Raw genomic sequence first — 27,301 nt, forward strand, 5'->3', positions numbered from 1 at the left:
TGATCCAACAGAGGTCCTGGAAACCATATGGAGTTCTATATGCACAGGGCATCCCTTACATCACAGTCCCTGACCAGAGGGAACAGACAGTACAACATTAGGAAGAATGGATAAGCATGGTGAGTGGGCTTGAAAGGATGTGAATCAAGATAGGACCATTTGATCCATCTTGGACCAATCATCTCACCGCCATGGTGACATTAGAAAAATTGAACCTTTTCTTAGTTACTCATCCATATTGCTACAAGCCTATTTTCTCTTTCCTAAATAGTCTTGTCATCCATTATTAATTCCATTATTAATTCTTTTGTCTTCACTTGTTTCTGTTCAGACCTCTCTCTGTCTTCTGTGCCCTGGGTTAAGTGTAAACATTGCAGCTCCGATGGAAAGGTACCCTGGTGGAGGAATACCACGAAGCCACTATACACCTAGCAGCTTACAGTTCTGCTCCAGGGAAAAGTTTTCCAATGCAAGTGTAGCAACTCTGCTCTAGCAGGGGAGGGCTCCCATGTGGAAATTGTTACAGTTCTGTTCAGGTCTGGTGAAGTGTTCCAGTTCTGCTCAGCTAGGAGAAAGTGCTCAGGGGTGGGTGGAATTCTGCAGCTTACTTGGGGGCAAGCTCCAGGATTGGTGAGATTTCAAGCCCTTTGGTCCTGGGGTCAAGTCAATGTCAGTGAGTTTTTTCCTTGGCCCAGGTCTGGGGTCTAGTCAGAGGCAGGGTGTTTTTCCCTTGGCCCTTTTCACCTTCCAGTAAGGGCCTGTTTCAGAGTGGAAGGATTCCAGGTGGCAGATGCTTTTGATCCCAGCATTCAGGAAGTAGAGCTCTGTGAGTTTGATGTCAGCCTGGTCTACATAATGAGTTTCAAAAAAGTCTGAGCTACATAGTGAAACCTTGTCTCAAAACAAATAAAAATATTTAAAAAAAAAAACAAAAAAAAAAAAAAATTGGAGTGCAGGGAGTGGAGGCAATGACTCAGATTGTAGCCCAGGCTGTCCTGGGACCCATTATATAGAACAGGCTGCTGGCCTGGATTCTAGCAATCCCCTTGCTGCTGCCTATCTAGTGCTAAAGTCCCCTGATCCTGTTGGAGGGAACATTCTACAGTACAGCTCTGAGCATGTCTCTCCATCAGAACACTAATGACTTCCTAATAGTGACAAACAGCTCCAAGCCCTAACTTCCCTTTCCAACCCCATTCCCTAGCCCCACCCCCACCCCTTCCCAGAATCTCCTGTCTGTGTTAGACCTGGCCTTTCATAACCAACACACACACACACACACACACACACACACACACACACACACACACCTTCTTGCCCATTACTATCAGTCTATTCTATTCCTAACACGAGAAACAGATGGGCAGTGATCTATAGGAATTGTCCTTGATCTTTCCAGGGCAAACCCCAACTGCAGCCCCTTCTTTGCACTTTAAATCGAGCTGTCTTGGGGCTGCCTATGTGCCATGTGACTAGCTGCTAATGGGATGGATACCCTCCCAGGGAAGACCTGCTTAGTTTCAGCCATGGAACCTGCTTTAGGCCCTGATCTACTATTTGCAGTTATGATGTCTGCGAGCTGAACAGTCAGCTAGAGAGGCACTTGCAATTGGTCAAGCCTGAGACCAGTTTCTGGTTTAGTTAGCCACACCCTTCCATGCGGCCTCCAGTGACATTGGGCTTTCTATCACCAGGGAAAGTCAAAATTAGAAACAAACATGCTTAGGAGGCAGAGGCAGGCAGATACCTGTGAGTTCCAGGCTGGCCTGGTGTATATAGTGAGTTTCCCCATCAGAGCTATATAGTGAGTCTCAATAATAATAATAACAACAACAATAATAATAAATAATGATAATTAAAATAACAATTGATGTTTATTAACGTTGGGTAACCCTCCTCCTTCCGTGTTGGCAATATATGTTCGTTGATTGCTTGCACAACGGCAAGCAGGAAGCTGTTTTGCTCAGACACTATCTAGAGTCAGCCTCACAACCACTCTTGAGGTAGGTGCTACTTTCCCCACTTCATAGACGAAAAAATGGAGCTTGATGGAAGCGAGGTGACTTGTTTGGAATTCTTAGCAAAGAAGTTCAGGAGGGCGGCAACTCCGCAGCAGTGCGGGAATCTGGGATTCCGAAGCCCTTTCGCGGGCAGCAGCTGGCGGGCAGCAACTCCCCCAAGCATGCTGGATTTAGGCTCCTGCAGCAAGCAGCCAGGACAGCGGGCTACGCTAACCTCTTCCCTGCCTGTAGGCGTGAAGATCCCTCTGTGGAGGAAGGAGGTGGAGGAGCCCGAGGCCAGGGAGGAGGAGCTGGAGGACGAGTCGTCGTCGTCGTCATCGTCGGAGGTGGAGAGGCCGGACCCGGAGAGTGCGGTGGAGGTCGAGGAGGACGCCTGCGGTGCAGAGGATCGCGAGGCCCGCTCGGTGTCCTACTGCCCTCTGCGCCAGGAGTCCAGCAGCCAGCAGGTGGCACTGCTGCGACGCTCGGACAGCAGCTTCTGGGGCTGGCTAAGCCCGTTCGCGCTGCTGGGTGGCCTAGCGGGACCCGCGGACAGGTGAGATGCAAGCACCCTGGGTCGAGTTTTAGGGAGGAGGGCCGCAGGGCCACCAAGCACTGACATCCTCGGCCCGTAGGAAACGTGGTGCCCCGGAAGAACCGTGTGTGTTGGAGACGCGGCGGCGACCACCGCGTCGAGGAGGTTGTGCGCGCTGCGAGATCCTTTTCTGCAAGAAATGCAAGAGTTTGCATAGCCACCCGGCCTACGTAGAGCACTGTATTCTGGAGCATCCTGACCCGGGTAATGCGGAGGCCGCTGGGAGTTGTGAGCTCATTCTCTCCCAGCCTCTGCGCCCGCAGAGCTCCAAACTCTTCTACCTCTAGTGCGTTCCACAGAACTGTCCTTTCAAGCCGCCGTCCTTAGCACCTCCTTCCAGAGAGAAGGCCCACGTCGGTTCACGGTTCCACCCGTTGTCTCTCCGAACTACAGCAGAACCTATCCACTACTCCTCAGGCAGTTACCCAGCACCTACAGCCCTCCTGATCCACGTTTCCAATACAGCCTCACCTGCATCTTTTTCAAGTCTGTCTGGCTAGGTGAACAGAGGCATCGCCTGGAGGAAAAAAAAATAGCTTCGGAGTTTCCCCAGCCCTCTAAGAGATTGCCCCCCCTTCCTCAAATCCCTCAATAAAGTCTCTAATCAGAGTCGCCTGAGGTGGAGTGGAGTGATAAAGATGAAATCCTCCTTTCTCTCTCCTGGGTACAACCCAGAAAGCAGGGGGTGGGGCTAGCAGGGAGGTTCCTCCCTGGTCTCCTCAGGACAGGGAAGTACAAAGCACTTGCAGTCAAAGGCCATTCTGTCCACTGCACAGAGAAGAAAGGAGGGCACAGGGCCAGCAATGCCTCTGGGTAACTGCAGGCTACCCATGCTAAATCATTCTCCCGTCTCTGAGAGCTGGCTCGTGGTGGTCACTGTGTGTGTGCAGAGGCACTGGTAGGTGGAGGAGGAGGCCGGGAGGGATGCAGATCCAGATGCTAAAATTAATACAGAGACTGGCTCAAACAAAAGGGGAAAAGCTGGGGAGCTGGTTCCTTCTCCAGGAATCCCAGCTATTCTTGGCTAGACAGCATGAACTTCGGAATGCTGCTTTGTGTGTGGCCTGGAGAATGGGGCCATTGAGGGCAAACAGGCCTCACCCAATCTGCAGAGCACTGTGGGGGCTGCATTCCCAGTGTCTGAGATGGGCAGACCCCGAAGGACCCTCTGCCACCCTCCTGCTGCACAAGATATCCATCTGGAAGGCAAACTGGGTGAAGATGGTCTGTTCCTTCTCTCCGTGACAACCGTACACTGCCGCTGCCCCTTAGTTGGATATAAAAGCATGGTCCCAAGCAGCCTGTACCTATCTGCTTCTACTGCTTCTACTGAGAAGGGAGGAAGAGTCTGCCCAAGCAAGGCTGATTCACCTCTGGGGTAGCCAGCTGGGGGTGCTTCATCACCCCAGACAAAACGTCAGGCCCAGGAGGACCACATTCCCATCTGCTTAGCCTCTTGATCCAACAAAGGGCCGCAGAGTGGGGAGGAGCCTTCACCTCACCCAAACTTGCTGGGGGTGGGAGGCAGGGTGAAGTCTGTGATGGTATCATTTCCCAAGAGCTGGGCCTGAAAGGCACAGAAAGGGAGGGTCCTGCAGAGTAGTCCTCACCCCCAGTTGAGATTTGCATCTTCTCTGGGACTCAGCACTATGGGTACGGGACTGCACCTTCATCAGAACAGAATGCCCTCAGGAATGGGAAGGAAAGAAGTCCGTGAGTGGAAAGGCAATGGCAGCCCTACTTTTGTTTCTCCTTTGACCATGGAAATAAATGCAGATTTCCTGCTGGAGCCAGTGCTGCAGGGAAGTTCCTGCGAGGTTCAAGGGCTTTCTAGACAGGCTCCGCCCCTCAGGCGGGGGCAACCACTGTTCACTCCGCATGGGGAACCTTCAGAACAGGGCACCTCCTGAGTTGGCATTCCAACAGCCCATCCAGGACAGCTCTGTGGCCCAGCGGCCGGAGCTGGTCACCCGCAGTTTGGCTTGATCCAGGTGCCAGTAGTGGTCATCTCTGAAGAAGACGACGGAGCCATCCGGCCTCGGCAGGGTACCGCTGACCTCCTCAGGGACCCCGGCCCAGTCCCTCAGGCTGCGGGGATAGTAGGGCTCCACTTGCTTCGCCCCTCGAGCCAGCACGTAATACCGGGCGCCCTTGAAGAGGACAAGGCGGCGCAGAGGCGGGAAGAAGAGAGCTGCGTCCGGGTGTCTGGGCAGACCTCCACCCCGGCACAGCTGTGAGGGCCCCCACACAGACTTCGCGCCCTGGAACCTCCAACACCGACTCCCTGGGGGGGGCATTGAAAGGGCCAGGGTGAGCTGGAGGCGCTCCTTCCACCTCATCTCTGTCCCCTTGGTTACTATTCCTTCTTAGAGTCCGAGACAGTTAACCTCGGAGTCGAAGTGGGGCTAAGAACTAGAAGTACCCCGCAGAGGGGAACCTGATATGGCCTTGATTCCCAGCAGGTGTCAGCAGAGAGTACGCTGAATGAACCCATCTGTCCGAGGCTGAGGAGGGGGTGGGAGGGTGTTGGGGAAGAAGGTGGAGAGGGTAGGGGGTGGAGGCAGGATTCCCTGTCTCGGAGTGAAATGGAAGATTGAGAAGGTCTGAATTTTCCATCACTCCCCAACTACTAATAATTCTCCGAGGGCAAAGGTGTTTGTTTTGTAGACATCTGTCTCCAGTCCATCCCTCTCCCTGCGCCTACGACATGAGGTTCTCAGCACTGGTTGAAGGAGCGCTGTTCAATACAGTATTACCACATGTCCAATCATTTGCCACCTTCAATCATTGCCATTTGTACAGCTTCCCCACCACACCTGAGAATTACTGTCCCTATCCAAGAAGTGCAAATTCCAGAAGCTCAGTGGCACGCCAACCTCACACTGCCAGGATGCCAGGGCAGACACCTCCAGATTTCCTGCTGACCTGCAGGCTGGAGGGCAGTCCTCCGGCTACACGTCTCTACATGGGACACCTGGACATTTCCTACTTCCAATTCCATCCCAGAAAGGAATCTTTCCTGGGCCACTGGCTCAACACGGAGTCCCACCAGGGACTCATTGTTGGGGACAAACTCCCTCCACCCCAATCTCAGCTGACTCAGGGCTGATACCTTTAAAGAAGTAGAAGTCTCCATCTTCCAGTGATACTGCAGCAGCCTCGATGTTGGAGGGCAGCCCAGGCCACCTTTTCTGTAGTGGAAAGGGACCTGAAACATTGCCATCAGCTGTGACTTCCCAGAAGTGGCTCCCTTTGAAGACATACAGTTGCCATTGTCCATCTGTCCAGAGACAAGAGAAAGGCCATTGGCCTCCTGCTGACTTTAGCGCTGGGCCTGAGCTTGACGCCGCCCCCGGAAAGCACGTGGTTCCTGATCTCCATAGTCAAGATACCTCCATTACCCACACTTTGTAATTCAGTTCTGGGAGCTTTAGAGATGTGGAGAAGGGGGGTGGGGGGGGGAAGACACCAGGCATGGCTGGTGCCATCTTACCTACAGTGATGGCATCAAAGGAAGAGTGGCAGTATTTAGGACCTCTGGTTTCTGGGCGTATCCTCCGGGAGTTGTGAGGGTCCCAGGCCTCAAAGTCAGTGAATAGCTTTCCGGGAAGTTGGGTGGCCACTGAGCGTCCCAGAGGCTTCCCTTAAGATTCAAGAAGAGAGATAGCAGACATGGGTGGGCGTATAGGGAGGGCTCAAGACCCTTCCCTCTGCTCTGCCCATGATCTGAGACCCAAGGAAGGAGAGAGGAGGGGCAAGTGCAGCCTGGCTGTTGGTTTTCACCAAGAGCGCACTAACCCAGCAATCTCTTCTTCCACCCAACAGCCCAGGAAAGAGATAACATGAGATTGGGAGAGCAAACAAGGATTCTGAGCTAAGGGCAGAGGTTTGCATTCATGAGTTGTTTGGAACTGACGAAGAAACGAGGAAAAGCAGAGCCTGCGTATATTCAGATTTCAAGGGCGCCTGGGCTTTAGAACAGAGAAAGATCGAAGCGACTGAGAGGGAATCCTATTTGAGAAGCCAGAGTCCAAGGACTGAAAACCCTAAGGGACAAGGGTAGATAGAGCCAGTAGCGGTCTGGGGGCTCACCATACAGGCTCTGTATGGCTAGCACGTCGTCCCAGCTGAGCAGGGCGTCGCGGCCCAACTTCTTATAGTAGGGCGCCATGAGAGCGCGCGGTGCTGGCGAGTGCGCGAGGCCGAGCGTGTGGCCGATCTCATGCGCCAGCACTACGAACAGGTTGCGCCCACGGCGACGGCTAAGGGACCAGCGCTCATCTCCGTCGAAATGCGCTTCGCCCCTCCGGGGCAGGAAGGCGTGCGCCAGAGCGCCCCCTGCAAACGTGACACGGGGTATGAAGTTGGGGCGAGCCTGGATCAGGGGCTCCTTCGCTCAGGCACCGTGCTCCCACGTGGGGTGTGTGGCTGTCATCTACTACCCCCTTCTAGTATGATAGGTGCAAGAGTGCTGTCAGGTGAGCAGTGGACTTTACCAGAAGCACACTGTAGACTCACCTAGGGGCCAAACTGCCTGGGCTCCAATACTAGATTTACCATTTACTAGCTATGTGGTCTTGAACAGATAGCTTAATCTCTCTGTGTTAACCTTCCTGATCTGAAAATGGGCATGGTGATGAAGAGCTTCTTCCTCACAGGAACAAGCGTGTGTCACACTTGATTCTTAAAGCAGTGCCTAGGCTAGGCACTATTAATATTGGTTACCCCTAGAAGAGGGATGGTAAGGCTCTGTGCCGTTTCCTGACCTGTGCTTGGTGTGTTATGTTCAGGAGTCAGTGAACTGAACACACTGTGCTTCTATGTGTATGCATATTTTTAAAAGTGGTTTATGAGCTGGCAGTGGTGGCCCATGCCTTTAATCCCAGCACTTGGGAAGCATTGACAGGTGGATCTGTGAGTTCCAGGCCAGCCTAATCTACAGAGCAAGTTAAAAAAACAAAAAACAAAACAAAAAAAAAACAAAGGTACAAAGGTGTATTTTTTTTGTCTTTTTTTTTTTTTTATGACTGGGCATAGTGATGCATGCCTCTAATCTCTCTAGTGCTCAGGAGGCAAAGGCAGATGATCTCTTCAAGTTCCAGGCTAGACTGGTCTACAAAGCGAATTCAAGGCCAGCCCGAGGTTACATAATGAGACCATGTTTTTTTTTTTTTTTTTTTTTTTAAATGTGTGTGTCATGTAGAAGACAACTTGAGGAACTCAATTCTTACATTCTGCCCCATGGGCCCCAGGGATCAAACAGTCTGCATGCCGGCTGGAGAGGGAGGGCGGCACCTTTACCCACTGAGCCATTTCACCCCCCCCCCCCCACTTCTTTTGGACAGGGTCTTATTATGCTGGCCTGGTGTGTGTGTGTCTGTGTCTGTGTCTGTGTGTGTTGCAGGTATGTTCACTGGTGCAGGCCAGAGGTTGATGGTTGATGTTGGGATGTCTTTCCTCAGACACTTCTTTACCTTTAAAACTTAATTTATCTTTTGGGCAAGCATCTCTATGTAGCCCTGCCTGTCCTGGAATTCATCACGTAAACTAGGCTGGCCTCTGGCTGCCTTTGCCTCCCAAGTGCTGGAATTAAAGGTGTGTGTGCATCACCACACTCAGCTAAATTATTATTTTATTATGTGTATGAGTATTTTACCTGCATGTATGCCTGTGTAACACATGTGTGCCTGTTACCCTCAGAAACCAGAAGAGGGCGTCAGATCCTCTGGAACTGGAGTCACAAAGTGAGTCACCATGAGATGATGAGAACCAAACTCAGGTTCTTTGGAAGAGCAGCCAGCACTCTTAACCATTGAGCCATCTCTCTAGCCTCTTCCATACACACACACACACACACACACACACACACACACACACACGTATGTATGTATGTATGAGACAGGGCCTCTCACTATACCTAAAGCTTTCTATCCTGGCTAGATTGGCTGGCCAGTGGGCCCCCAGGATTTTCCTGTCTCCACACCCCAGTGCTGAGTATCTGAATTCAGGACCTCACACTTGTACAGCACTGAGCTATCCCTCCAGTTTCACGGCCACCAGAGTGCTGGGGTTACAGGTGTGTGCCACCACACCTGGCTAGTATAGATGGCTTTTTATAAACATATATATCCTTGTGTTCCTGTCTCCTGTCCTCTGTGGGCCTCTCTCCCTGCTATCATAGGAGTGAGCCGGAGTTAACGTTCCTTAGTGATTCTCACAGATGTATATCCGTCCCCACAGAAATGATTAGATATGTAGCTCCTAGGTCCTTCCCCTCATACACACCTGCACTAAGGCAGGTGACTCTGATAGAGGCTAGCAAACAGCTCTGTGATACTGTTAGCCTGGAAGGCTCATCGGGAGCCCTTCAGCATTGCCTTCTAGGAGCTCAGGTCAGCAGGGGCTGACAAAGGGGGGAGGGGGGGCAGAACCCAGCAAATGCGGGAGGAATTTGTGTTTCCCAGTGTGCTTAGGCCATCTCCAGTGCAATGCACTCTGCCCATATTCAGATTCTGAAGGCCAGGGCTGAGCACAATGGAAGCCTGCAGGCTGGGGACAAATGGGAGCAGTGTGGTTGGGATCTATGAAGCACTTCTGTGAATGCAGGGTAAAGGCCTCTTGCACTGGCTGTCTGGGGAGCAGGGGAGGGAAGGGTTGATGGTGGCCTCTGGATATCTTTTGAGGGTCTACTCTGGAGAACAACAGAAGCACAGGCCTGTCTAGAAGCAGAGTAGACAATCTCAGAATGTTCTCTAAGAATCCAGCACACTCTAGCGTTACCAAGGTGCTTTCCACACCAAACCTTCTCTGGTTGTCCTTTCAACCATTTGGCACATTTTGGGCAGAGCCTTTTGCTCCCTTATACAAATGAAGAGATGGGGGATCCTTTGGAGGAGGACCTGGCTTGGCCATGGTTATAAGGGGAATAGTAACTCCAGCACACACACCCCCACCCTTCCAGGCTGCCTCTTCTAGCCAGGCGCCCCTCCTGTTGTGTGGAAAGAGGCTTTGTGGCAGCACCTGGGCCATCGAAGGCATTGGCCAGCCCATCATTGTGGTCCCCTTGGAAGAAGGTGAGGCGGATGTCAGCAGGGCCTGTGGCTGGAGCCTCCCAGAACTCCAGCGCTGACACGTTGCTCCACAACTGGAAGGCAGCTCTTACGGCCCCTCGGACAGCTGGCTCAGGCAGGTGCTCAGGCCAGTTCACCAGGCGGTAGGAGAGATGCTGCTTGTACCATTTGTTACCTGTCACCCAGAAAGTCGGTATGAGTCATATGGGCTGCTGAGTCTAGTCCCCACAGGTCCAATAGAATGGGCTGGCCCAGCCCCAAGGAGCCCTTGATCTGATAGGGAACACTGAGCCCCTGCTTTGAGCAGCCTCCCATTTGATGGGAGGCAAGATATGTCCCTGCTGAAGGGAGCTCTCACCCTGGGCAGACTACCCTTCTCCTGGAGAGCCTCCAATCTAATGGCCTGAGAGGCACCATCTGACAATAGAGATGAAGCTTCTGCTCAGAAAAGAGGCTCAGTCTGAACCCCTGGTCTCGAGTCGTATTCTTTCCCACAGCCTAGGCTGGGCCTGAGAAAGCTACTTGCTGTCCCATCCTCAATGTGGCCAGATGGACAGTCAGTGGGGCCACTAAGGTCACAGCTGTACCTGCCCCAGGCGCTCCCTCCCAGAGACTGCACTCTACATTTGCCAGAACCCAGGGCCTGTGATTGGCCAACAACCATAAAAACCATACATGTGAGGTCTTTCCCTGCTCCGTTGACCTCGTCCCCACTTCCTTAGGGACTCTGGAGACCTCTGAGTTGAAGACAAATGAGAACAAAGGGTGTGTTTTGTCACAGGCCCAGGAAAAGTTTTCCATTTCTTACTTAAGCTTCTTTCCCTTTACCCCAACCTCTGTTCCTCCCTGAGGGCTGAGACTCTGGCCTCTACCATAGCCCTGGGTGACTCTTTACATTGGACCCATCTGTAGTTTGCTGAGCAGCGGACAGAGTAGCCAGAAAGTCTGACTCTGAGTTTGTCAGGGATGGCCTCTGAGCCCTGTTACTCAGAGACTAAAATCCCAAACGGAAGCCTCATAGCTTGCAGGCAAGATTCCCCAGACCCAGATTGACTGTGGCCCAGGGGAAGGCGCCTGCCCACAGCTGCAGAGTGTGAGAGGAGCAGAGCTGTGGCCTGACCCCTGGCCCAGTGTGCTCCTTCTACAGTCCACACGGAGAAGCAGTCCTCCCTGCAGAGATGCCAGGCCTGTAAATCTGCCTAAACATTAGGGTCAAAGCTTAGCTGGAGGGCTGAGATTCCCCAGATGGGAGGGAGGCTCATTCTGGCCCTCTCCACCCATGGAAGTGGGGGTGGGGTGTGCCCCACTCCATTCAAGGCAATGCATCTCCTTGGGCTAATTTGGCCGGGCAACCACCCAACCACTGCCTCTCAGCCAGTGGCCAGTCCTTGAGGAGTGAAGAGGGAATTATTTTGGAGAAGGGAGACAGACAGGGAAGGTGGAGGCAAGGGCCAGTGACCAGTCCTTAGGGAGTTGAAGAGGAAACTATTTTGAGGGAGGGAGGGAGACAAACAAGGTAGAGGCAAGGCTAGGGGTTCAGAGGTGTCTGCCCAGGACGGTTCATTCTTTACCAAGAACACTCTGCTGCTTGCTGTAAGTCTTCCCAGGGCACAGGGCACCACACACTGTGTTCTCCTACATGCTGTTGTGAGTGACTGAATCTCAGACTCTTCCCGACCACCATCACCAAATCTTTAACCCTCTATGGGTTATGGGGTGGTTCCTTCTGCAGCCTGTCATCCCCCACACCCTCCATCAGGAAAGGAGGAGGGTGGTAGTCATTTTAGTAGCCAGTGAAGGTGATAGGTCTCAAGGGAAAATAAAATCCTCTGTGAAGTGGGGTGAGGTGGGGAGGCTTAGACATGCACATTTGCTTTGGTTTCCTTTTTCAACTCAGATGCATACCCTGCTCCTCAACCCAACAACTCTGTGAAGGAACAAAGGGTTTAGCAATCAGCCCTGTAAACACAGAGGGGAGCAGGTAATTGGCCTAAGGTTGCCAGATGCAGCAGGTATGAATCCAGGATGCCTGGTCAAATTTGAAGAATACAAGTGCAATTATTTATTATTTATCTGAAGTTTAAATTTAACTAGGCATTCTGGCAATCAAATACTCAAATGGCCAGCTACAAATGCCCTTGGTTAGATTCCACCTTGGGGCTGGAGAAGAAGCATCCCCAGAGTTTGGGTTGAGGTGTTTCTGCGCCTGCTCATTTCCCACCACATCCTCCCAAGGCCCCTTGCACTCAGTAGACCTGGATGGCTCTCCTTTACAACCTAAGAAGGTCTGACTCCTACATGAGGGAGGATGAGGGATCAGAACCAAGTGGCATGACTCGGTCATGATGGTTGACACTTGAACCCAGTGCCTTGAGCTCCAGGGTAGTGTCCTCTCTGTTCTGGCCTATGTGAACATGTGTCTCTCCTTCCCTACTTCACTCTTCCTCTCTGCTGCCCAGAAACACAATGGGATGTACAGCATGCTGATACCAGCATCTTGACCCCAGTGCCAGGACCCCAGAGCTGACTGTGGATGAATACAGTCTTTCAGAACAGGGCAGCCAGGGTGGATGGACAATTAAATGCAGCAGAAATGGACTGGCACATGCTTGGGAACAGACACCCTGCAGCTGCCCACAAACTCCTTGTACATTAACTAAAAAATGAAAACAAATTCTGTGCATTCAAGTGAGTGAGGTTGGTAAAAGCAGCACAATTTAAAGTGGCCACAATCCAGTGCGTACACAGCGAAGTAATTATTCTTGACAAACACCATCTTGTGAGCAACCTCAAAGGCTGCAAAGATTGATCAAAGAAAAACTGACTCAGTCAAAGCAGTCATGATACCGAAATTCCACACAGCAAAACTTATTATTTGTGTGGAAAATTAACAGAAAGATCCAATCGTATAAACCAAAGAAGGTTAGCGATGACCCTGGAATATTGGGGAGGGGAGAGGAGAAGAGCAGAAGGAAGAAGAGGAAGAAAGAGAAGGAAGAGGGAGATGAAGAGGAGGGAGAGGAGAAAAATTTCAATGTAGGTCAGTGGCATCAGTTGTGGCCCTGGGTTCCAGTCCCAGTACTGGAAAGAAAGGAGCAGGAAGGGAGAAGAGGAGAGGGAAAGAGAAGATGAGGGAAAATCCCGACAGGAGAAACTGTGTAGCATATACTATGGACGGTGATAAAATGTTCAATGCGGGCAGATCCCCTGAGACACGAAGCAGATCCGTGGCTGCCAGGGCTGGCAGCAGGGCACAATGGGGGAACTAACTGATAATGGGCATGGGGTTCTTCAGAGGGTAATGAAAATGTTCTGGGAGGAGGAATTAGCTCGTGATAATGGTTGCACAATTCTACAAATATACTAAACCCCTCTAAATTGGATACTTTCAATGGTAAATTGCATGGTATGTGAATTCCATTTAAATAAAGCTTTTTTAAAAAGGTGCTATGAGCAAGATAAAACTGTTCAATAGATCACATCTTGGTTGAATAAGTGTTATGAAAAGAATCGATTCTTATGGAAATAACTTCAATAAAATATAAACAAAAACTATTGACAACTGCTCTTCGTAGAAAACCGATTAGAGAATTAAGTGATGGGGTTTAATGTGGAGAATACATGTACAATGAAAATTCATCAATGCAGATAGAATTTAAAGTTAAATATCTGTATTCATGATTATGGTCCTTGAGTCAAAAGATCCATCCATTCTCTGCCCGAGGCAAGAGAGGTTTCTCCCAGACACTCCACTCAGCTCAACCTCCTTTTTTGGCCATGGGTCCTTCTGGGCCCTGGGGAATCCCAGCCTAACGGGATTCCTTGCACTTACCTGGCTTTGCAAAGCGTTTCTTACGTCTCATTTTGGCCCGGTGTCCAGCAAACAGGGCGCTGATCCTCTCTGCCCAAGCTGCATGACTGTCAGTATCTGCAACCCCACACCGCGGAAGTGTCATCTGACGCAGTGTGGCCTGGTCCAGCACACCACTGATGGGCAGCTGGGATACCCACTGAAACTCTCTGCCCGGAAAAATTGAGAGAAAGGAATACAGAGGGATGCGGGGGGTGGGGGTGGGGGGTGGGGGGTGGAGGGGTGGGGCAAAGTTGGAGCTTTGTTTCTTGCACCCCTTCACACCCCTCCATCATACCTGACAGCATTGCTGAACTGAGTGGAGGCTGGGGCTTTGGAGCCCTGCTCACTGAAGTAGCCGTACTTCTCCAGGAACGCCTGGGGGGGAGAGAGGATCATGCATTATCCTAAGAATGTTTGTAAGCTACAGCAGAGAAAGTTCTGGAATTAAAGTCAAAAGGCCACCATGACTAGCTGGGGGGTTGCAGGCAAGCTCCTCAATATATCTGAGCATCCAGTTTTCTTGCAATCTTCTGACACTATCCAAAATGCTGTTTCTGAGGCTTTATCATCCTACAAACTGGGCCTCCTCCCTTGCCCTTCAGTTGCTTGACTTAAGCTACATATTCCTCAGCTTCAGAGAAGTTATTATTAAGAGCTTACTGTTTTATGAGGGCTAGTCACAAAAACACTTAAAAGATGCCTGTCGCACAGGAGGGACCCCCACACGAGCAGTGAGGATATGTGCTATGCATGCATACACAATATGCATACATTACATTTGCTTTGGGACATCTAAGAGCTCTAGGACCTGGTAAACTAACTGCTGGCTCGTCTTGAATAAAAGTATTCCTCTGATTTTAGCTTCTTTTTAATTCTCCTCTCCCAAAGGCAGAGCCCCTTTGATACCATATGTACTTACCGCCAACTTTTTACCTGATATAAAAATATGACTCTCTAGAGATGTACATTTTGAATTAGAAATCTTCTCTTGCCTCTGGGGGAATGAACACAATTAGATAATGTTCCCCTAGCCTTTTATTGCCTTCATGCCCTTATGTACACAGAAGACAGTCTCCCAATGACCAAGTTCTTGGAGCCAGTTGAGAGAACTACCCTTTGGGGAGCTGGTACACTTGGCTTCCTGCTTGCCCAGAGCATTGATTAAAGCCCCATAAACTACACCTTGAATATTAAATTTTAAAAAGTCCCTCTTTCCTCTCTCATTTTTTTTCCTTCTTGGGACTCATTTACCTCAGGCTGGCCTTGAACTTCCCATGCCAACAAGAATGACCTTGAGTGAAGATAAATTACCTCATCTTCCTGCCTTTACCTCCTGAGTGCAGGGATTATGGACATGGACCACCATGGTTGGTCTGTGTGGTGCTGAGGATTGAATACAGGTTGTTGCTCATACGAGGCAAGCATCCTACCAACCCAGCATCATCCCAACCCTTCAGCCACTTGACTCCAAGATAGAGGGTCTTAAATTTTTGTTTGTTTTGAGGAAAAGTCTCACCACCCAGCTCTGGCTCACCCAGAACTTACTATGTAGACCAGGTTGGCCTTGAACTTACACTGACCTGGCTGTCTCTGCCTCTTGGATATTAGGATTAAAGGGGTGTGCCAACCACAACCAGCCCCAATGTCTTCTTTGTTGGCTTATCTATACAGAAATTTTCTGATTGCCTTGTTCTCTTGTCCTCACCTTTCTTTGCTGTTCTTACTAAACTCAAAGTAATCCCAGTCATTGCTGCTGCCTCAAGTCAAATGCAGAGCTGGAAGAGACCAGACTCTCGAAGGACTGGCAAGCTTCCTTAATAGATTTCACTTATGTTTATTTTACATTTTCCATGTCAGTGCACCCTTATGATCCAAGCACTTAGGAAACAAAGGAACGATCAGAAGTTCACAGCCAGCCTCAGCTACATAACAAGTTTGAGGTCAACATGGATTGTACAAGACCCTGTCCCCCAAAAAAATCAAAACAGGAGCTGGAGAGAAGGTTCAGCAGTTAAGAGAACTCATTGTTCTTTCAGTGGACTCAGGTTCTGTTCCCAGTGCCTATATGGTGGTCCATACCACCTGTAACTCCAGAGGACCTTGTACCCTTTTCTGACCTCTGTGGGCTTCTGCATGTGTGTGGTGAATAGCCACATCCATATACATAAAAGAAATAAGCATTTAAAAAAAATCTGAACAAGCCAGGGAGTAGTGCACACCTTTAATCCCAGCACTCAGGAGACAGAGGCAGGTGGATCTCTGTGAGTTCAATGCCAGCCTGGTCTACAGAGTGAATTTCAAGGCAACCAGGACTACACAGAGAATCCCTGCCTCGAAAAAACATAACAAACAAACAAAACAATCAAACAAAACATTTGCATCCATCTTTGGTAACCTCAGTTGTAAGACTTTAATAAACAGACGACTCGTTCTGGATGGTAGACCACTTCCCAGACCAGCCTTGATGTTTCTCTGCTGGTTTAGTAGCATCTGGGCACTCTTGTTTTCTTCTTTCCCTTTGTTCAGACACTTATGGGATTAAAGGAGCCCTAGTGTCTCAATCAAGAAAGTCAAGTACTCCTTGCAGGTCTTGAGGTAGAGAATGTGTCTAACCCTGACCCTGCTAGGTGACAGGATGTAGGACATCTTTGAGCCTCAGCCTCCCCTCACCATGTGAAAATAAGAGGAGCCTCACAGGATCCTCAGGACTACAGACAAATTCATTCAGAGTGTGGCAGTGCATGCCTGTGGACCCAGCACTCAGGAGGCTGAGGCCTGGAGAGTGTTCGGCTCAAGGCCAGCATGGGATGGTGAGTTCAAGGCCACCTAGAGCTACACTGTAAGACAATGTGTCAAACATAAACAATAAATGGAGCAATGCACATCTGGCTCAGTGCCAGGCACACTGTAAATGCCCAGCAAGTACTGCCTTCATTGGTTAGCATGGAAAATTAACCACAGGGAAAATTAACCACAGTCTTTTGGCATGCGGCCTGCCTGTTCCTCTTTGGTCAGGGGCTGCTACCTGGCATTTGCCTCCCATAAGCCAGGTTCAGGTTCTCTCCCTGGCCACTTCCCTTTCCCTTGGTGAGGCTGGAAAGAGGACTTTAGAAGGAAGCCCTTTAACTGGACCAATGACTTTCAAGAGACCAGGTCACAGGTCAGCCAGGCTGGCACTCCCTTGCTTCTCTCCTCACAAAGCGGCCCAGACTTTATCAGGGAGTTGCCTGAGGTTCTGGGACAAGAGGGAGGAGGGGAAGTTGTGTGGCGGGGCCCCTGTTTCCTGGCTGGGCTGCATTGCCTGGTACTCTGGCAACAAGCTGAGGCAGAGATGGGTTCAGGGGTCATCAGAGGGGAAGTGCTGGCCTCTGCAGTGGCTTTAGCAGATCTGAATTCCCAGGGAGCAGAAAGAACGCCCCGCCCAGGACACCAGCACCAGAGAATGAGAGAAAGGCACTTTAAGAATTTGACATTTTATATTTCCATAACAGCACTCAAATATTACAATGCAGACCATCTAGAGTTATGGACTTTGACTCTTATGCATAATAATACATGTTTAGACATTTAAAATGACATACAGGAAGTTCCCTCTTGCTGCTGTTAGCACTCTGAAGTTCTGGGCAGTAGAGGGATGAGGAGGTAACAAGGTTAGATTCCTGCCTCTGGAACTGTCCTTAACCCTTTGCTGTTTTTCTTGCCCTAGTCTCTCTGCCAAGGTGAGAGAAATGGTCTGCCTTGCATGTGGAAAAAAGAGCAGGAGTGGGGTGGGGGTGGGGGTGGGGGGGAGGGTAGGTAACTGCTTGACAGTGGGGATCAGAGGAATCTTCCAGGCTAGTGGCACAGCACCAGACCTCATCCTCTCCCACCACTTGCCCCTTTTCGGGAGGCATTTCTCCTACTGGCTTCCATTTTCCAAGGCTTGGCTTGCATGTCTTAGGGACTCTGAGCTCTATTCAGGGTCATACCTTTCCTGCTTTTCTGAAGGTGGTGCCAGGCAACTCCTCCCTACCTTGAAGTTCAAGCAAAAGGCTGCCTCTCTTCCCTGGCCTCTACCTGCCTGTTCTCTGTCCCGAGGAGCCCAAGGCTACGTCTAAAGGGAGAGGAAGCTGAGGACCTTGCCCTTTGGGTGATTCACCCTGCTTTGCCCTAAAAACCAGTGCCAACATGCCTGGCCCATCCTGTGTAAGGCTGGGGCCACTTTCCTGGGAAGTCATCTCTGAAAGTCCCTGGGAGTGGCTGTGGGGCCTGAGTAAAACGAGCATGCTCACAGGATAAGCAAGCTGGGTGGGACCACTGCTCTATAGGATCTCATCCAGCATAGGTCCCTACTTGTCACGAGAGGGTGTGTATTTGGCTCAGTCTGTTTTGTGCGGGAAGGAAGGGAAATTCTGGCCATTTCTGAGCAGGGTAACTGGGCAGAGTGAAGAACTGCGTGAAGGACGGTGAATCGGGTGAATTCCCCCTCCTTCTGCTGCTGCTGTGTCCTCAGGCCTGTTGTTCTCTGGGCCTTGGATTCTTCTTCTATAAAACGAGGAACTGGATTAAACCCTAGGACCCCAGCCTCTTGATCATTGTAGATAAATGACCAGTGTGTACACTCTGACAGAACTACCAGACATCAGGTGGAAGGCCATTCACTGCCTGACCTCATCCCCAAATTCAGAAAGATGCCCCAGGAAAGCTTCAGGGGAACCATCCTGCTAAGAATGTTATTTTAACTTCTGCAGTCACAGGGTTTTTTGGCCAGAAGGGACCTTTGCCAGGGGACTCTTAAATACTCTCTGCATCAATTTCAGAAGCAAAAATAAGGCAAAGAGGTTGGCAAGGTGGCTCAGCAGGTAAAGACACTTGCCACCAAACTGGACAGCCCGGGTTTGATTCCCAGGACCTACATGGTAGAAGGAGAGAACTGACTCCACAAGTGCATAGTGAAGAACTGAGTCACCACCAATAATAACAGTAATACATCATTTAGAAATAGCAAATTGACAAACTCATGCAGAAAACATGCTGTTTTGTCCACACTATAGGCCATCTATTTTTCTCCCTTTCCTTTTTCTTGTCATTTCCTTCCTTCCTTCCTTTCCTCGTTTCTTCCATCTTTTTTTTCAAGATGCTGGTTGCCATGAAACTTGCAGCAATCTTCCTGCCTCTGTCTCCTGAGTACTTGAACCACAGACATGTGCCACTATACTGCGCTCCATGTCATATTTCTCCTGTCATGGTTTCTGTCTCCACATAGGCACACTGTGGATTCCACTTATTTCTCAACTATACTTCTAGTTATTAACAAAGCTAAGATGTAAAGGACAGCAGCTGGCATCCTGCCTTGACCTGCTCTCTATATAAAGAGGTTTCTCGGTGACCAGGAGTACAAGCAGTCCTTCAAATATGTGGAGCTTTCTAGACACATGTCTGTTTTGAACCTTACAACTACCTTGCAGGAGAACAGCCAGAGCAGTTGAACTTACTCTCATGTTAAAAGGCAGTCAGTGCCAGGCGAGCACAGTGTCCTGCTGAAGTGTCCCAGCCAGGGCAGAACCAGTGGTGGAATCCAGACCCCCCTGGCAACTGGTCCAGGTACTTTATTGACATCTGCATTAGTGATGCTGCAGCTTTCATGCAGGGGTGTCATGGATGGGGGTGGGTAAGCTGCTCTCCCAACCTGGACCTAGGAGCAGTGGCTGTCAGCTACACCAGGGATAAAGCTGAAGTTTTCCTCTGCAGGAGGTGGGGGCAGGGCTTGCTCAGTGGACTTCTTGGTTATCAGATGGAGCCCAAGATGGCCCTTCTCTTCACACCCTAACAGACAGCTAACAAGCCATAGGTTCCCAGCCAACAACAGGCCTTCAAAAATGCCCCCATCTGCTTCCAGAATGTTCTACTTCCCTGGATCCAGGAGACTAGGCAAGGCCTTGTGGTGGATTCAGCCCAGCCCTTCTGTAGATTGGACCTAGGCTTTTCCCACATGTCTGTCTCCTTTTCTCCTTGCCCCAGTCCTGCCATTCACAAGGATCTGTAGCGGGGTAGCATAGATAACACCTGAAGTTTCCTTCCTTCCTTCCTTCCTTCCTTCCTTCCTTCCTTCCTTCCTTCCTTCCTTTCCTTCCTTTATTCTTTCTTTCTTCCTCTCTTTCTTTCTTTCCCTCCCTCCCTCCCTCCCTCCCTCCCTCCCTTCCTTTCTTCTTTTTGTCCTTAGGCAAGATGGAAACCATTGGCTGGCTCATCTCCATCAAGTTTCCATCTTATTCCATTCCTTTCTTTAGAACAAAGTCTCACTCTGTAGCTAGGTGGGCCTTGAACTATAGAGCCTCTTGCCTAATTCCCCAAAGGGTTGGGAATACACTCTTTCTAATGCAGAATTACTTTTTGTGTGGACATGGTCCTTACTAGGCTTCTGGAGCTAAGTTTAGGGTGATAGACAATGCCCTGGCCATGACTGAGTTTAAAGAAGAAACTCAACAGATTCTCCTCATTGGTGTTTTGCTTCCATTACACAGCTTTTACTAGATTTCTTTGTTCTCAGACTGGGTTGATAGATGCTTTTCCACCAACCTGTGGTCCTCTATGACCCTTCGGACCTCTCCTTACATTTCTATTCACCCTCTACACATGAGTCACTATACTGAGTTCCTGGGAATGGCTTCCATGCCCAGGCTTCTTGTTTCTGACTCACAAAAAGGCAGAGGAATGGCCCTGGAGAATGAGAAAGAGACACTACATCTCAGTGTGGATACTCCACAGAAGCCGAAGAGAGTCTCTGGGGAAATAGACAGTCCAGCTTCTTATACTGCACATTGGGGGTGGCTGTGCAGATATAGGTAGGCCACTGAGTGGAAGGCAGGTTCTGGAACCACTGAGTAGTCTGGTTGTTGTAAAAAGACCCAAACAGAGCTAAGGGTAGATAGATAGATCCCTTGGGACAGTTTGTTGCCCAACATGGGACAGAACCTGGCTGGGAATGGGGGCTAGGGTGGTGATGTCATTCATTAACCCCATCTTGGAACTCAGTGCTGGGGGGGGGTTCTTCCTACTTAGGAGTATTGTTGAATGGCTCTGATTTTCCTAAATGGACAACAATGAACTTGTTCATAACACTTTGGAAGCTGTAAATCTCTTTCCAGGCAAAACCCACCCTGGAAAGCCCTCAATGCTATCACTCTGCACACAAAGGAAACATAGACCCAGTCATACTGGATACAGGAACAAATGTGACAATTTGAGAATACAGACACATACAGATGGACATGACCTATAATCCCAGCACTGGGAATGCTAATGCAGGAGGATCATAACCTTGAGGCCAGTTTGGCTACAAAGCAAGACTGTCTCAACAACAACAACAATAACAACAAAAAACAAAACAAAACAAAAACTCCAAACTAAACAAAGCTATAGACACAGATATGAACATACAGGCAGATGTTTGTATACACACACACACACACACACACACACACACACACACACAGATGCATAGCCACCACACAGGCACAGACGAACACCAAAGTCAAACAACATTTTAGCTAGAGAGAATCTTAGAAGTCTTTCAAATATTTATCTCCTGCAGCCCAGAGAAGTGAAAGAATTAATAGCTATTTCATCTTTTTTTCATCTTTCTTTGAGACAGGGTTTCTCTGTATAGCTTTGGAACTCACTCTGTAGACCAGGTTGGCCTCAGACTCACAGAGATCCACCTGTCTCTGCCTCTTGAGTGCTGGGATTAAAGGCGTGCACCACCACCGCCCAGCTATTTTATCATTTCTTCCCTCCTACCCTCCTGTTCTTTTCCTACCTTCTCTAGACTATAAGTCTAGATCACTGATCTAAAACCCTTCTTCTTAGACTGGACACGGAAATGTATGCCTTTAATCCTAGCACCCAGGAGGCATAGACAGAAGATTTATGTGAGTTCATGGCCAGCCAGGTCTATAGACGAGGTCCAGGATAGCCAGGGCTCCATTGAAAGATCCAGTTTCAACACGCCCCACCCCCAAAGAATGTTTTCTTGTACTCTGTAGGCATTTAAAGCTTTATATTTTACTAAATGAATATTGCTTTAGGAGTTTCCCTAAATTTTGTTGCGCTTTGTGTTTTCCAATTTTTCTTGAGATTCCATTGACTTGTGGGTAATTCAGAAGCATGTTGTCTAATTTTTTAAATATTTGGAGATTTGTTGAATATCTTGTCGCTGGTTCCCAATTTAGTTCTGCTTTAGTCAGGAAGCATAACCTGCAATACTCCTGCTTGGAAATCTACTTGGACTTACTTTGTGTCCCAGTGTATGGGCCATCTTGGTGAAGAATTCACATTCACTTGAAAAGAATTCGTATTCTGGCGTTTTCAGGGGGTGTTTTTTTGTTTTGTTTTGTTTTGTTTTTCTAACAGTATCAGTTGGGTCAACACAGTTGACACTCTTGCTCAAGCCTTCTACATATTTAATCATTTCTTTGTCTTTTTAATTTATTATTTGTGAGTGTGTGTGCTTGTGTGCACGATGCCATTGGCATGTATGTGCAGAGGTCAGAGAACAACTTTCTAAATTTGTTTCCTTTCACTGAGGGCTTTAGAGATTGAGCTGAAGTACTCGGGCTGCCAGGCTTGCTCAGCAAGTGCATTGGCCTATTGAGCCGTCTCAACATTCTGATATAGAATCAAATTCTGATATATAATCAAACCCAGGACCCCACAAATGCTATACCAGCACTTTACTGCCACTTTGAATGCCCAGCTGTTTTTATTTTTACTTATTTATTTAATTTTTGAAATCTATTTTATTTTTTAGGGTCTCTTGTAGCCTTGGCTGTCCTAGGACTCTCTATGTAGCCTCGAACTCACAGAGATACACATGCCTATACCTCCCTCATGCTGGGAATAAAGGTGTGTGCCACCAGAAGGCCATTGCTTTTTGTTTGTTTGTTTTTAAAGTATATTTATTTTGATCTTTGTTTTTTGTTTGTTTGTTTGTTTGTTTTGTTTTCTGAAGCAGGTTTATCTGTGTAGCTCTGGTTGTCCTAGAACTTGCTCTGTAAACCAGGCTAGCCTTAAATTCAGAAATCTGCCTGCCTGCCTTGAGTGCTGGGATTAAATGTATGCACAACTGACTTTGTTCTGCTCCTTATTGGGAGCAAACTCTCCAACTTTCCACAAAATACCACATTTTAGGCAGTGGATACTGGCTTATGCCTATAATCCCAGCCTTGGGGGAGACAAAGGCAGAAAGGTTACCATAAATCTGAAGCGTGGCAGAAAGGAACTACATAGTGAATCTGAAGGCAGTCTGGAGCTACAAGTGAGACTTTGTCTTATAAAGCAAAGCAAATGTTTAAAAAGCTCCCAACACCCCCCCCTTCAAAAGAAGAAAACCCCATCACATTTTATATCATTCCATTGCATCCAGAAGATGCAAATATGTAGAGGCAGATTTTTGCAAGGCTTGGCTTTATTCTGTAGATGTGTGTGTGAGAGGGTGTACGTATGACTTCCTTAGCCTATGTCAGTACATCTTTAACCTATTTTAGTCTACTTATAGTTACTATTACACCAATGTAGCACTTCCCACTTACACATTCCATTTTCTACTTCACACCAGATACTTCCAATTCACAAATCTATTAACCCAGGACAGCATACTTTCATTTCCCTCATTTCTTGTGCAATTGTCAAACATCTTGAATGTGTTACATAGCCCAACATATAGGGCTATTTTTCTTTAGTCAATTGTCTTTTATAGAAATTCCAGAAAGGGACAACACCTTCTATGTTCTCATTAGACCATCTTTAACACTAAAACATGGCATCACTGTAGCCTCTCGTGGACACTGGGGTATTCAGTTTTTGCCCACTATTTCTTTTGTCTGGACTAGACCTCTCACATCTTCCAGACCTGCTCAGTTTCCAGAATTTTGTCATATAGCGGTTGTCCTCTAGAAAGCCATTATTATCTCAACTTGCACATGCCAGGGGAGTCCTCAGGACAAAGTCTACAGTAAATCCACGTACAGACTATGGCATACTCTTAAGCCTAGTTCCCTCATCAGTGGTTCAGTGCCCCAATCATTCAAGCTGCTTCAACGGCCTTAAACTCTGCATTTTGCCACTTCAGTTCAGCAGGCTTCTGTGCTCTACTTTTGGTCCACTTCCCTGCAATGCAGTCATGCAACTGTGTCCAAGCAGAGAACTGGGGAGGTGGGGTGGGCTCACCCTCAGAGCTCCCATTCTGTGATGACTGCATCTCCCTCAGTGACTCAGTGCTCTGGTGGAAAGCCAGGGGCCACTGCCAGCTTTGTGAGAGAAGTCTCCCAAACATTGTGGAGTGGGGAGAAGTCACCCTGATGTGCCTTACCTGAAATTTTTGATCCATAGTCTCTGTGAACTTAATAAAGTGTTGTTTTTATCTCACCAAATCTTGGAGGGTAGGTTTTTGGGGTGGGGGTTGTTTTTGTTTTGTTTTGTTTTTTTTTGCTTGCTTGCTTATTTGTTTTTGACTTTTTGATACAAGGTGGTGTGTATCCCAGGCTGATCTCAAATTCACTATGTTGCCAAAGATGACCTGAACTTCTGATCCTCTTGCTTAGACCTCCCAAGTGCTGGGATTATGGGTATGTGCCTTGCTGCTTGATTTTATGAGACATAATTTGTCATAGCCATAGTTACCTTAACACCGTTAGGAGCTGCAGTCCTCTGCTGTCTATTGGCCAATGCTGGAAATAACTGCTTTATATGCTTTGTTCTGTGCTATTGTTGGAGAGCTAGACTCCTGGCCAGGAGCTCTAAATCTGAAGCTCAGTGCTCCAAGATAATGATACAGATAATTCTAATTCTAACATCAACATTAGAACAACTTCTTTGTACGGACTGCTTCCTATGTACTGGGTACTAGGCTGAGCATTTTAGATACATAGTTTTGGTGAAACCATACAACAATCTTGTGATCCGGGCATTATGAGTGCCTACTGATTAAGCCACTTGCCCTGGTGTACATGCAGGTCTGGAAGCCCATGTAAGCAATAGCCATTGGAACCATGCACAGAAACACAGATAGACTCTCACACACAATTGTATATACTCACATGTGCTCTTGTATAGACACACAGAGATGTACACCCACTACACATTTCCTGAGCATTTATGCTTTTAAAACATTTTTAATGCCCAGGGTTTAAAATACCCCCCCCCAATTTATGTTAAACAGATTGAAAGGGACTCAGTCTGTTGGATATTAAGTTTCCCAAGCATACCCCAAGATGAAATTCTCTCCATCTGGGGCCACAAGCATAGGCGGCAGAGATACTCTGTTCCTCTGCCAGGGATTGCCTAGAGGGAGGTGGGGTGGGACTCTTAGCAAGATATGGCTTAGCAGGCAGAAGTGCAGAAGCCTTCTCCTGGGACCTCATGGCTGCACTTGATGCTGTAAGAGTAAATTCAGAGAGACAAGCAAATCTTTATATGCGAAATCGGAGTGCAAAGAGAAGGGCTGACTGGGTTGGAGAACGGGTTGCCTGTTAAGACAAGGTCATTTCCAGATATCCCCAAGCCCCGATGGGGGCTAGAGAATGGAAGGAAGCAGGGCAGGGGCGCAAGTCCCGGCACAGAACCTGGACTCAAATGTGAAAGCTTATTTCCACCTCTTCTCACAATAGTGGAGGTGAAACAGAACAGAGATGCTTGTGTGTGTGTGTGTGTGTGTGTGTGTGTGTGTGTGTGTGTGTGTGTGTGATTAGTGTTAGTACAATCGAAAGTAGAACATAGACCCCTTATACGGATCCCCATCCCACCTCACAAAGGTTGAGAAAAGTGAAATGAGAATTCTGTCTTTTTTCACTTTTGGTCCTAAAGCACTATTGAAAGTACCTTAATACGAAGTTAAACTAGTTTTGAGCAGCTTAAAAGGCTTGCTTTTGCTAGGCAGGGCAGCGTAGCCAGGAGGCCGCAGTTGCTCTGGCCAGTCAGCAGTACCCTCTGTAAAACACCCAAGGGGCAGGACATTCCATGGGTGTCATAGTCTCTCCGAAGCTGAGGCTAAGGTGCGGTTCTCTCTAGGCTCTAGCCTGCCTGCCTGTCCAGTCTGGTCACTGACTCTTGACCGTTAGTCACTGTGGGACCCTAAGCCTGTGTGGTCTCACACAGCTCTGGCACAGGGGAAAATCCTGTCCCGTCTCTTTGTGGAAAAGCTATCAAAGCAAGGGCACTCAGCTGGTCGTTAGGAGGGGACCGCGGCTGGCGTCCCCCTCTCCGCCAGGCACGCACCGTACCTCCGCCTCCTGGCGCAGCTCCGGGTGTCTTAGCCGGGCAGGCTGTGCATCCTGGCAGCCCCACAGCAGCAGAGGCAGGGCGCGCAGCAGGAGGCTCAAGCCAGCCACCATCACCTCACGCGCTGTGGGGCACTGGTGATCAGCTGCACCCGACTCCGGTGAATGCCAGCTCGTCGTGGTTCACGAGCCGACCTGCCAGTTCCCGGGGCTCTCTAGAGCTCTGCTCCACCGCCGCCCGAGGTCGTCCCGCACAGGCGATGCCTGCTGGCTGGTCGGCTGCCCTGAGGACCGAGGGGGCGGAGAGGGGAGGGAGTGCCTGGAGCCGCCCCACCCAACAGCCTAGCAGCTCGCTGGAGCCTCTTCCGCCCGCGGGGCAGCCTGGCTGCCACTCTCATCCTTGGTCCTAGTCTCTCCAGGAAGGGCCGGGGCGGATAGGTCTCCTAGTCCTTTGGTTACCTAGGACTTTGGAACAGACCGGTCCTGGCCTAGGCGAGGCTTGTGGTTTCAGTCGGGTGCCAGGCGAGGCTCTTTGAGGGAGGAGAAGCCAGGTCTGGGGTCAGGGAGCTGGGGGCTTGAGTTTGAGATGGGCTCCTTTGGAAATGCTCTGAGACACGCCCCAGTCAAAGCTGTGTAGATTTGGGCTACTCACCCTTTCTGAGTCCTTATCATGGGAAATAGGGATAGGAACAAAGATCTTGGGGTCTGGGGAAAGATTCAGTGATAATGCTTGTATTAAGTAAGCAGGGAGCCTGGTATCACGTAGAACATAATGTCAGGATACTGTGGTGCCACCTTTGGCAAAGGATCATCTATTTCAAGTGCCGCTTTCTTCATCAGTAGGAGAGTAAATGACATTTAGTTTCCAGAATAGCATTAAAATGAAGGGCATACGTGGCAAAAGAGCCCATAGAAACCTATTCAGTGTATAAGAACAGAATGGAAAGATTTCTCCGACAGCCTTTGCTACACACATACTGAGCAAAAGTGAACTCCTTCGTGTCTGCCTTTGAGAGTGAACGCAGGTTGCTTTGTCAGTCCACTCATCTGGAAGATGTAAAATGGGACCAGGACTTGGTCCTTCTGGGATTAGGTGTGGGTTGTAAAAAAAAAAAAAAAAAAATCTGGAATCTATTAAATGCTAAACAAAAGTAATGCAGTGTTCTAAACCCCGAGGCTCAGGGTCTCGATTGCTCTCGAAATTTTGTGCTATTAGAAAAAGACACTACTGGAGTGGAGGAACTGGACAAAGTTCTTTGAGTACACATCTCCATCTTGTAAACAGGCACTCCTTGTGTGGCACTAATTGGAAACAGCACCCTCCTTCCACCACACCTTCCAACCAACTAATGAAAGGGGGCACCCATGTCTGGGGAGATCGAATAGAAACAAGCACTCCTCTGAGACAACAAATGAGAAAAATCCACCCTTCCCTGGGGCAGACAATCCCTGTGCCAGGGAGCAGCTGGGGGGCAGAGTTTGGAGATGGGTTTCTTTGCTTAACTATATCCTGCAGGGGATCCTCCTCA

The 27,301-nt window shown here is 49.0% G+C and overlaps 2 protein-coding genes across 2 annotated transcripts; one reads left to right on the forward strand and one right to left on the reverse strand.

The window, feature by feature from the left end:
- CUNH17orf50 (chromosome unknown C17orf50 homolog) lies at positions 1-2,882 on the forward strand. The gene is made up of 3 exons (XM_051180895.1): positions 1-119; positions 2,253-2,556; positions 2,636-2,882. Exons 1-3 carry the CDS (start codon positions 107-109, stop codon positions 2,880-2,882), a joined length of 564 nt encoding a protein of 187 aa, XP_051036852.1. The 5' UTR covers positions 1-106.
- Positions 1,856-25,906, reverse strand: Mmp28 (matrix metallopeptidase 28). Its single transcript, XM_051180769.1, has 8 exons — positions 25,776-25,906; positions 13,814-13,893; positions 13,498-13,685; positions 9,616-9,840; positions 6,688-6,933; positions 6,089-6,238; positions 5,708-5,875; positions 1,856-4,879 (listed from the first exon to the last, which is right to left on the reverse strand). The coding sequence occupies exons 1-8, from the start codon at positions 25,884-25,886 to the stop codon at positions 4,485-4,487; spliced, it is 1,563 nt and encodes a 520-aa protein (XP_051036726.1). The 5' UTR covers positions 25,887-25,906; the 3' UTR covers positions 1,856-4,484.
- Positions 25,907-27,301: the final 1,395 nt, after the last annotated feature.

This window comes from Phodopus roborovskii, unplaced genomic scaffold (assembly GCF_943737965.1).
Source record: "Phodopus roborovskii unplaced genomic scaffold, PHOROB, whole genome shotgun sequence".
NCBI lineage: Eukaryota > Metazoa > Chordata > Mammalia > Rodentia > Cricetidae > Phodopus > Phodopus roborovskii.

Coding starts and splice junctions, on each gene's coding strand:
- CUNH17orf50 (XM_051180895.1), top strand. Junction 2,557..2,635: donor CTAGCGGGACCCGCGGACAG/GTGAGATGCAAG, acceptor CTCGGCCCGTAG/GAAACGTGGTGCCCCGGAAG.
- Mmp28 (XM_051180769.1), bottom strand. CDS start 25,886: ATGGTGGCTGGCTTGAGCCTCCTGCTGCGCGCCCTGCCTCTGCTGCTG. Junction 13,686..13,813: donor CAGTTCAGCAATGCTGTCAG/GTATGATGGAGG, acceptor TTTTCCGGGCAG/AGAGTTTCAGTGGGTATCCC. Junction 6,934..9,615: donor CAATGCCTTCGATGGCCCAG/GTGCTGCCACAA, acceptor TCACGTTTGCAG/GGGGCGCTCTGGCGCACGCC.